The following is an 11689-nucleotide window of genomic DNA, read 5'->3' on the forward strand; positions in this document are numbered from 1 at the left end:
AACCGTGCCAAACCTAACAAGTTAGGACCTTGTCGGATAATGTACCAGGTTATGACTTGTTAGGTTTGGCAAATGAACAAGAGTAGTGCTAGAGTACTACAAAGTTTATTACATTGAGCTTACAAGCTCATGTATTAGGAATCACAAAGAAGTAGTTCAAATATTCATTTATTTAAAAAATAATTGAAGTTCACCAAGTATTTTATTGTCACATCAATTTGTTAGATTTATTTTGTAAAAATAGTAGTAGTTTTAGCATTTTTCAAGTAACAATATTCTCAGCGGGATTTGGATGTTTACGGCTGAAAATTCCCTAGCGGTCAAAATGGACCAGAAGCTTGAGGCGGTGGGCCGGGGCTTTAATGCAGACTATTACTGTACTCCTAACTAAAATTTATTGTACTCCCAACTAAAATTCCCACACGCATTGAAGGCCCATTAAAACACCCACCGTCATAAAACAGACCTCTTCCTGTATTATTAATATGCCACACTAGCTAGAATGAACTAAAGACACCTTCTTACACCTCTCTATCTCACTCTGACTCAAAACTATGGTCCTTCCCAAAGAAGAAAACTTGGTCTATGGCATTAAGCTTTCCTCAATTGGGCCGGGTCGATCTACCGGGTCAGACACGGTTCATGACCTGAGTAACATGGACTTGGCCATGAAGCTCCACTATCTTAAAGTGGTTTACTTCTTTAATAGCAATGCAGCTCAAGGTTTAACCATTTTGCGCATGAAGGAAACCATGTTCGACTGGCTGAATGAGTACTACTACACCAGTGGCCGCCTCCGGAGATTGGAGTCTGGGCGTCCATACATCAAGTGCAATGACTGTGGCTCTAGATTCATCGAAGCTCAGTGTGACAAAACCATTGATGAATTTCTAGAGATGAAGGATTCGTCTCTTCAAAACCTTCTCGTTTCCCAACAAGTCATTGGGCCTGAACTATCATTCTCTCCCCTAGTTCTCATACAGGTATCTATCTTATGTATATATACATACTTAAAAAAGTTTTAAGTTAGTAACTCTCATGCCAAACATTATATTAATCGAATACCATCGTCATCCATAAATAAATACACCCATGTCTGTTTTTTTCCCTTCATAATTTTCTTTTTCTTTTTTTAGAATGCCTAAAGTTAGCTCAATTACTATAATTTTTTGTTGTAGAATAAGAAACTTGATATTCAAACTTTCGCCTACACTAAAATTTAATTCATGTTTTAGGTTAATTGTAAAAGCAATCATTCTAGAGTGGATATCATAGATTGAAATTACATATACAATCTCTTACATTTTGATATTTTGTAGGTATAAAAGATATGAGTAAATAATATAATTCAACAATAGATTTATCAAAAATACTTTAGTGTGATACTAAAGAGAGTTAGCAAGTATAACTTAAATCTAATCCATCCTACTTAACCAAAAAAAAAAACTGTTAACTTAAATATCATGATAAATATTCCATTATAAATCAATAAAAAATTTACTTGGACTTAACTAGTGCTAGTATAAAATTTTTCCCGAGAATAATTTATTACACACACATTAATGCACATACCTTTATACACAAGAAAAGAAAAAAAAAAAAAAAAAAAAAAAAAAAAAAAAAAAAAAAAAAAAATTGTGACTTGAACATGGAAAATTCAAGTCACGATTCTAGATTTTTTTTTTTTTTTTTTTTCCTTATATATATAATTGTGCGTGTGTAAATGTATGTAAATTAATATGTGTGAAAAGAAATTTTTGCCAAAAATTATTAATCAAAATAAAAGCTATTCATGATCAATCTTACAACAACTTATTTTTCATTTTCCAAACAGATTTGACCTTTGAAACTTATTTTTCATTTTCCAAACCGATTTGACCTTTGAAATCTCTCTCTCTCTCTCTCTCTCTCTCTCTCTCTCTCTCTCTCTCTCTCTCAAAATACGGAATTTGTCCATAAAATATACACATGGATCATATATGCATGAGAGAATGATATTGCATATATTTGTTGTATAAGATATTTTTTGTTCCTTGATACCTTTCTCTCATCTCTTATATCTCTCCTATATCAAGAATGACAAAACTTAAGTGCAGTATCTTAAAAAGTGAATCTAAAGAACAGTACCTAAATATTGTACTAAATCTTGCCCTATCAAGAATGATATTCATTTAATTTTATTTCTAACATAAGTCAAACTTGAATTGATCAACAAACTAGATTATATGTACAAGATTGATTCATTCTCTTATAGAACAAGCTCAAGTTTTTTCACAAGTAAATTGATTAACTTATTCTTTTATCTTATATAGTACTATGACTACAATTTTTAGTCCCTTTACAACTCTATATAAATAATCAATAATTAAATTATAGTCAAAATTGTTAGTTACGTTTTGATCCCTCGTACGACTTGCTACCAATTTGCAAATCAAGCCCAAGTATTTAATTAACTGTATTTAGTAATAGGAATAAACAGTGAAGTAAATTACAACAAGAACACCCACACAAGGGACGATGAATTGTTCACAAAGTGAAAAAACAACAGGAAAAGTACCCCGAGGCTTAACCGAAACTAGTTAAATTTACTATGAATAGGTTGCGACTTGCGATACAATCAAGACTGTCAAGGCCTTCACGACATGTAACTTGACTTGTAACTAAACTCCCAGTTTCTTGCTACAAATGCTTCCTCAAGCTTTGTCTTCACAATGATTTGCTACTGCAAGTCGAGACGTCAACCGACAAAGCTATCTCTCGGTTACTTTCAAGGCCACTTGAGTATTTGTAACAGTCTGTGGTTTTAGTATCACACTCCAACAACACGAATGATGATTTTTGTGTTTTTGGTGGTTTGAATCTTCTTTCAATGGTTTTGTCTATAAGGAGAGGGTTGGAAGGCACAATTGGATAAACAAAGTTTTTCGTTTGATTCCAATTGTTGTTTTCCTTCTCTAGATATTAGGGTTAATGAAGGTTTTAATACAAATAAGGTTTGGGCTATAGTTTGGTACGAAACTGACTTTGAAAAAAAAAAAAAAATCCCTAGTCCTAATTGATCGAATGTCTACTGAAAGTCGAACGAGAGATTTTGTTTGAATCTCGCTCGTCGAGTTCTTGTCACTTCTTGCCTTTCATTTGACTGAGTTTGGACTTTTCTCAATTGAAACATTATGATCAACACTCCATTTCCAACTTCAATTGTAGCTTTTGTTACCCAGAATTACAATACAAATAAAACCACAATACATGAAAATTTGTCATAGAGTTAGCCCACACAAAAAATCATAACAAAAATTATATTATTCTCTATTATTAAATAGAATGGTTTTCATTTATGAACTTATAAATAATTAAATATATAATTTTTACTATGAAATTGACATTTATACTATTAGAAAATTGCAAATAATAATTTGATAAATTATATGTTATTAGTAAATTGAAAATAACAATTTGATATCTTTTGAACTTATTACAATCTTAAAAAATCAAATATCAGTCTATATAAGTATATTTTTACTAGTCTTCGCACGAGTGTTGCACGTGCTTAGAGACTCTTTTTTTTTTTTTTTTATATAGTACAAAACTTTTCATGTATATTAATAAGATAATTCTAGTCTATAACCTACCCTTCCAAGTTGTAGCTTAAAATCTAAAGAAGGACAAATATTTGTTTTTTTTTTTTTAGAAACAAAGTGCAAATAATTTGATTACATGCAAAAGTAGAGCTTTCATCCGCCTTTTTCATCTATTTGTTTATCCTCATTAATTTATGCTATTTTCTTTGGTTTATACTTAAAAGAGAATTATTTTTGAGGAATATTTAAGAGAAGTGATATCATTCAAGGAAATTTTCATAATTTTCATAATTTAAAGCAGGTTAATCATTCAAGGAAATAAAGAAGGACAAAACTCTCATAACTAATACAAAACTCTCACACATTTTATTTTTAATTGAAAATCTGAATACTCTCATAACTTAATACAATAACTAATACAACATCAACAGCAACAGCAAGGTAATAATGTCAGAACTCACAGTTGCTAACTAACATATATAAAAGGTATCTAATTTTTTCAAAGGTTTTTACTCTAAACATTCTATATAAAAGAAACAGTGATATAATACTTTTGAGATTGCGCATGCCTTCAATCCATCTATAAGGTCTTGAAAATTTAAGTTGTGCCAGCCTTTCACCATGAACTTCATCCATGCTACCTTTGCCCCAAAGCTGAAAATTATGGTATCAAGAAGACTTTTTTTATTTTTTATTTTTTTTAATCAGAACATGTTATCAACCAAATTTCTTTTTCCTAATCAATTAAATTTTTAATCTGTAAAGAGAGAGAATGAAAAACTCACCTATCATCACAGTTGCTTCCCCTACATACATTCGAATAATAGTAGAAAAAAGATGTTAAATCAATTTGACAAAATTCTATTTGACATGAAAGGAAAAAAAAAATCTTAAAATTCAAAAATTGAAATTTTATTAAATATATAAATAAAAATTAGCTAGGTGAAAAATAGAAAAAAAGAGCACCCTGAAAGTCCTAACTAAGCCAAAAGAAACAGTTTTTAAATTAACAAATCTAAGATTCAACATAAAATCCAATTAAACCAGAAATTCCAAACTATTTTTAAAAAAAGTACATTGTGCTTGCCTCCTATCACAAAATCTATGCTACCTTTGTTCCCAAAGATGATACTTGTAATATTAAAAAAAATGTATAAACAAATAAAGAAAAATAATCAGAACCCATTATCAACAAATCCTTGCTTTCCTAATCAATTAAAAATCTTAAATACACTTAAAACTAAACAGAGAAAAAAGAAAAAAAAAAAAAAACTCACCTAGATTTGGAGAACTTATATTTGAGTGTGAAATCAAATGGGATTTAAAATAAAGCAAAATAAAGGGAGAGAGATATAAGACTGCTGAGTGTAGGATTTTCTATTGACAAAAATGATCCAAAAAATTGTGGTAATAACTATTTTAAAGGTGTAGTTCTCCATGAAATTGTGTTGTTTTTAAATTTTGAACTTTTGAAAAAAGTAGACTACAAAGAGTTTTAATTATTTTTTTCTTAAAAATTTTCCTGGTCATTATTGTGATAATTGTATGAATTAGGATAAGAATGAGTAGTTATCTATAATCTATACTATTATTTAAGGGACTTCACATGTTTGGATTCCTCATTTTTTAGTTCAAAAACTATTATTTAAGGGGTTTCCCTTGTTTGGATTCCTCATTTTTTTAGTTCAAAAATGCCCCTATATCCCTATGTTTAAGTAGAGACAAAACTAAAGGATAATCTGATAAAAATGCAACTCTAATTCCCACTAAAATATTGCCTAAAAAATAGAACAACTTTCCTGTTAATTTTCAAATTGTTTTCTTTACTTATAAATTAGATTCTCAAAATAAAAATAATATATATAAAATAAAAACACAAGTTTTTTTTCTACTACAAAATAAACGTGTAATATTTGTTCATTTTTTAAAGCTAACCTTATAACACTCCTAGTTGTATTTTAGTTTTAAATACATAATATTAATGAGAAAAAGTATAAACCTCAAATTGGAATAAATGAAAAATTATGACACTATAAAAAAATAATAATAAAGAAGCCTCATCCCACTCGCGAAGCACGTGTGATGAGACTAATATTTTTTTTTTAAAGAACTAACTATATATCCTATCAAATAATTTTAAAAATTAATCGTATATAGTTAAAGTATTTAAATTCAAATAAATAACAAGTTCTTATATTAAAAAAAAAAAAGATAATAATCTATAATCTATACTATTATTTAAGGGACTTCACATGTTTGGATTCCTCATTTTTTTAGTTCAAAGACTATTATTTAAGAGGTTTCTCTTGTTTAGATTCCTCATTTTTTAGTTCAAAGATACTCCTACATCCCTATGTTTAAGTAGAGACAAAACTAAAAGATAATATGATAAAAATACAACTCTAACTCCCATTAAAATATTACTTAAAAAATAAAACCACTCTCCTGTTAATTTTCAAATTGTTTTATTCACTTATAAATTAGATTCTCAAAATAAAAATAATATATATAAATAAAAACACAAATTTTTTTTTCTACTACAAAATAAACGTGTAATATTTGTTCATTTTTTGAAGCTAACCTTATAACACTCCTGGTTATATTTTAGTTTTAAATATATAATATTAATGAGAAAAAGTGTAAACCTCAAATTGAAATAAATGAAAAATTATGACTCTATAAAAAAATAATAATAAAGAAAAAAAATTACTTAGGATATTTCCCCAAAAAAAAAAAAAATTTCAAAAATTTGGGGGGGAGGGTGGGCTGCTCAGGCCCCTCAGTCATCAAGTGGATCCGCCACAAGATAGAAAATTTGCATAAAAGAAATAATAGCGAGAAGTTTCAATTACTCAATTATTTTATGTTGTTTCATTTTTTGATTGATTCTTCTCTCGCTCCAAAACAACCTATTTATTCAATTCTTCAAACACAAATATACCATATTTAATATCAATTTTACCAAGGCACATGTAATATACATGGCAACTTTTATGAATAGTCACACAGAGACGAAATACTACAAGACCAACTATTGGAGTCATGGTCCTCATGAATTTTAATTATTGTTTTAGTAGTACGTATAAGTATAACATTTGAAGGTTTGGACCTAAAGATTTTCTGCATAATTGAAAACTGACCATTCTAAATTAAAATCTAGTCCAAAAAATTTAGGAAGATTACACCTTTTCTCCTCACATTATACCCCATTTTACACATTGTCTCTTGAACTATTGAAATGTATAATTGACCCCAAAGTTATAACTTTGTAATTGTAACAATTAACCCTCTACCATTTTTTTTTTTTGAGGTTAACATTAACAAACCAATTTACTCCTTCCTCCAAAACAGATAGTAGATGGTAAATTGGTTTTTTAATTCTACATTCCATTAGAATTAACTGAAAAGGTGAATAGAGAGGGTAAAGTATTACATGAGTTCTAGTTTAGGGGACCGATCATGTATTCTAGTAGTTCCAAGAGGGGTAAAAGTGCAAAATAAGGTATTGCTTAGGTTGGAAAAAATATGATGTCCCCAAAACACCAAATTAAATAGCCATATGGCTACTTTACCCATATTTAAATGAAATTTTTATTATTTACCATTTGGCATTTAGGTGTTATGCTGTGAGCTTCCTCCAAATAATTGTTTGTTTGTTTTATTTTCTTTTCTTTTCTTTAAAGAAAAAAATTTCTTTACTTGGAATCACTACTACAAGATTTCATAAATTATCTACAAATCTTTACAACTTATAAAAAACTAAAAACAGAACTTGCCATTTGAACTTCATGAAATTGTCAAATATTTATGAATTTGTGTTCATGACTATTAATTAAGGACCAAAAAATTGATAGCCTATCAACTTATCTATATAGTGATTGTACTTGTACAGTAATACAATATATAGAGAACATGAAAATTCACAAATAACGTGTAATAATTGTTATGAAATAGTTAGAAACAATCTCCCAATGTACATAAATATTTAAATAACAAGTGGTGCAATTATTGATAATAAGTTCTTCAGAAACCACAATTTTGCATAATCTTCTTTGACCCTCGGTCGATTGAGTGTGTAAGAACACAAAAACCGTCATTCATAAACTTTTATTAATTGATTCGAGAGTCTACCGATAGTCTAATGAAACATAACATAACAAATGCATTTTCCATTTTCTTTTTCTATTATTCTTTACGTTTTATCTCTTTCTTAAAAGATACACTCTTCTACTTCTAAAGTGGGATAAAAAAAAATATTCTTCCTCTACCGAAATAAGATCAAACTTATATTATAAAATTTTTAGATATACTAGGTTTTATGGCATCAGTTTCAGATTTTAGTTTTTATATACAGTTTTTTAAAACCTTTTTTTTTTCCTGCATTTTTTCACTTTTTCAAATTTTTTCAAGATACAAGTATATGTTAAAATACTTTCAACAAAAAGATTTAAGTATAAAGCTAAAATATGTATGTCGTACTTAGTGATAAGCTAATAGTTATGATACACTTAAAATATACTTAAAGTCTTTGGTAGTTGTATAAGAGATCTGGGATAGGGGTGTCAATATTCAACCCAACCCGCGAACATGACACGAACCCGACGCGGGTTTTTTCGGGTTAGGGTTGGGCTTTAATGGATTTGGGTTATAAATGGGTCGACCCGAAAGTGACACAATAAGAAATGTGTCATAAGTGGGTCAACCCGCATAACCCGTAATAGACACGTTTGACACGCCAATTTATTTGTGTCAACCCGAAATGACCCACTTAACACAACCCGTTTAACTTGTATAACAAATAAATATTTATTTTATTTTAGATTTTTCAAATACCTTTTATATCCAACATATAATTTAAATTTAAAAAGAAAAGTGAGTAATTACAAAAATTTACAGGGGATATAATTGGAAATTGAAACTTTACAAATTCTAGAACTACTTTTTTTTTTTTTTTTTTTTTTTTGCATAGAACTTGCACAAATGAAATTGGATGAGCTTATGGAAGATGTTATGAACTTAGACATCAACAAAGAATTTATGGATGATAATTGTGGTCATAATCAGGATTAGTCTATTGTTTGCTCAAATTCTTTCAATATTGATACTTAGCATTTGGTGAGTTCCAAGGATATTATATTTTTGTTGAACTATGTTATTTTATTTTTGTTAAACTTTGTTATTTTGAATTTGTGTTGAAGTGTATGCACTTCTTTTGAAGTGTAAAGAACATATTTCTAGATGAATGTTATATTTTTGTTGAACTATATTATTTTGAACGTGGGTTGAAGACTTAAAGTATATGCACTGCCTTTTGGGATGTAAAAAACTAATTCTAGATGGATGTTATATTTAATATTATGCGGGTTGAAATAGGTTGTATTACATTCGTGTCAACCTAATACGACTCGTTTATTAAGCGTGTCAAATGGGTTGGGTCAGGTCAACCCGCCTTATTAACAGGTCGGGTTAGGGTTGAAGGATCATGACACGATTATTAATGAGTCGGATTAGGGTTGAACCATTTAGTCGAATATCCCTACCTTGACACAATACGAACCCAACACGTTTACCCGAATTGACACCCCTAATCTGGGGCTCAATCCCGGCCTACACTAAAAAACTGATTGGTGTCTTGATCTGATGATACATCATAAGTTGAAATTTTCTAATATATATATATTTATAAAAAGTATGTCTACTCTGCATATCATGAATACGTTTCCCTGCTATCAAAACAAAAAGAGAATACGTTTCCCTATAATTTGTGCAGGTAACCCGTTTCAAATGTGGAGGGATGTCACTGGGCCTAAGCTGGGCCCATATCCTTGGAGATGCATTCTCAGCTTCAGAGTTCATAAACAGATGGGGCCAAATCGTGTCTGGTATTTGGCCCAACAAGACACCCAACTTTCCCAAACCAGGCACACAGACCGAGAGCGAGAGTGAGAGTGAGAGATCGAGATCCAAAAACCTACCACTTTCGAAGGATAAGGACCCACTTTTTGTGAAACAGGTGGACCCAGTTGGAGACCATTGGATAACTTCCAATAGCTACAAAATGGATACATTTTGGTTCCCTATAAGTGCCAGCCAGTTAGCTACTATACGGGCAGAAATTTCAGGTGAGAACCAATTTGACCAAATCCCAATCTTTGAATCTCTTTGTGCCATCATATGGAAATGTGTTGTCAAAGTTAGAGAACGGGCTCCACCTAAAATAGTGACAATATGCAAAAGTGATCCGAGGAAACCCACCAGTGGGAATTTAAGAAACACTCAAATTATAAGTACAGTTGAGGCAGGTTTTTCTATAACAAAGGAGACGGGTCCAAAAAAATTGGCAACATTGCTAATTAATCAAGCTGTGGATGAAAGAAGCCAGATTGAAGAATTAGTGGAGAGGGATCATGGGGTATCTGATTTTATAGTTTATGGAGCCAAATTGACTTTTGTGGATTCGGAAGAGGCTAATTTTTATGGGTTAGAGTTGAATGGACATAAACCAGATTTTGTGTACCAATCTATCCAAGGCGTTGGAGATGAAGGAGTAGTTTTTGTGCTTCCAGAGCCAAAAGATTCTTGCAAGAACAAAAATGACCGTGGAAGGATAGTGACAATAATTTTTCCAGAAAATCAAATGGTGGAGCTGAGATCTGAGCTGGTGAAGAATGGCCTACTACTTGACGGTAATCTTGCTTAAAGGTGCCGTGTGTCGTCGGTGTGTGTGTGTGAACGTGTTTGTTTACTGTATCGTTGTCTAGAAATCTAAAGGACCCATAAGGCCATGCCCGGCTTCTTGTATTTGGCCTATGCTATGATGTGTCCGTCTCTTTTAATCAGAATTACCATCTCCTAAACGTTATTTGTGAACTCTTGTTAGTAATTGTTACAAGCTAGTTATCTTTAGCTTGGAAGTTGGATATTGTGTATTGATTGTCTAATAACTTTTGTATATTTGTCTAATAACTTCAGCAGCATTTATTGTAGGCATTGATTACTAATGTGTATGTATTTGTTGATAAAATATCAATTGAAAAATTAAAAGATGCCCCCCTCTGCACATTGATTTAGAAAATATTTTTAGAAACTTTTTATGAGAAAAAAATGATAAATAATTTTTTTTGGTTTTTTTATATTTCTTATGAAAGTGGTGTAAAAAATTTTAATTTAAAAAATTGTTTGAAAAATATGTCTTGCTTTAAATTTGAGTAATTCCTCCATTCAATCGATCAAGTGGTTTGATCATTTTAAGTGGCATTCACAAGACGCCTGCTATTCTCTTAGTTGAATCTTTTGAACTTAACCTTCCAATAGGTCTAATTTGATTGGCATTGAAACTAGTTTTTGTATTGATAATTGATATACTCAAGTTCTACTTACGACTCTTCTTAAAAAACAATAAAAACAAACAAACGAAATCAAAAACAGGGTTCTCCTGATGACTTCTCAAATTCTAGGAATATATTCATTAATCTTTCATCCCAATTCTATACCAACTCTTGAGGTTTCACTTGGCAAGCTAGATACTGCTAGAAGCCTAGATGTCTATCATCACAAGTTCAAACAAGAAAAAAAGGGAATGTGATTTCAAGTTGTCTCAAGTAAGATATTTATGATTTACCTTTTAAAGGCCAATTTGTCAACAAATTACGAATTCTGTTCAGACCGTTGAAAATGACCCACTTCATTAAAAGAATAGAGTATTAAAATAATTTCAATAGTTATATTAAAAATTATTTCATTGAAATTTTAAAGTTTCTAACTTGTATGGTTAAAATAGAAAAGCGCTCTCACTTTATTTTATTTGTATTAAATTGTGATACTGGAATCATATGGGGCAACCCAAACATATCCGATATGAAAAATAAAGGCATGATGGATGTATATATTTTTATATTTTCTGGTTATATAGAATAAGAAAAATACTCAAAAACTAAAATGATAGATAAGCTCACCATCAAAGCAAACCCAAAGGGATATAGAGATGTCACTATCCAAATGAATTTAACTAAGAATACAAAACTGGATTGGCTCACCACTCGATAGGATACAGAATATCACCACCCAAAGAGATTCAGAAACCGAAAGTCACCACACAAAGCAATTCA

General features: G+C 30.3%; 1 protein-coding gene across 1 annotated transcript; it reads left to right on the forward strand.

The window, feature by feature from the left end:
- The first annotated feature begins 495 nt into the window (after window positions 1–495).
- On the forward strand, window positions 496–10575 carry LOC115995181 (protein ECERIFERUM 26-like). Its single transcript, XM_031119640.1, has 2 exons — window positions 496–983; window positions 9352–10575. The coding sequence occupies exons 1-2, from the start codon at window positions 555–557 to the stop codon at window positions 10279–10281; spliced, it is 1359 nt and encodes a 452-aa protein (XP_030975500.1). The 5' UTR covers window positions 496–554; the 3' UTR covers window positions 10282–10575.
- The last annotated feature ends 1114 nt before the right edge of the window (window positions 10576–11689 follow it).

The sequence above is a fragment of the Quercus lobata genome, chromosome 6 (genome assembly GCF_001633185.2).
Source record: "Quercus lobata isolate SW786 chromosome 6, ValleyOak3.0 Primary Assembly, whole genome shotgun sequence".
NCBI classification, from domain to species: Eukaryota; Viridiplantae; Streptophyta; class Magnoliopsida; order Fagales; family Fagaceae; genus Quercus; species Quercus lobata.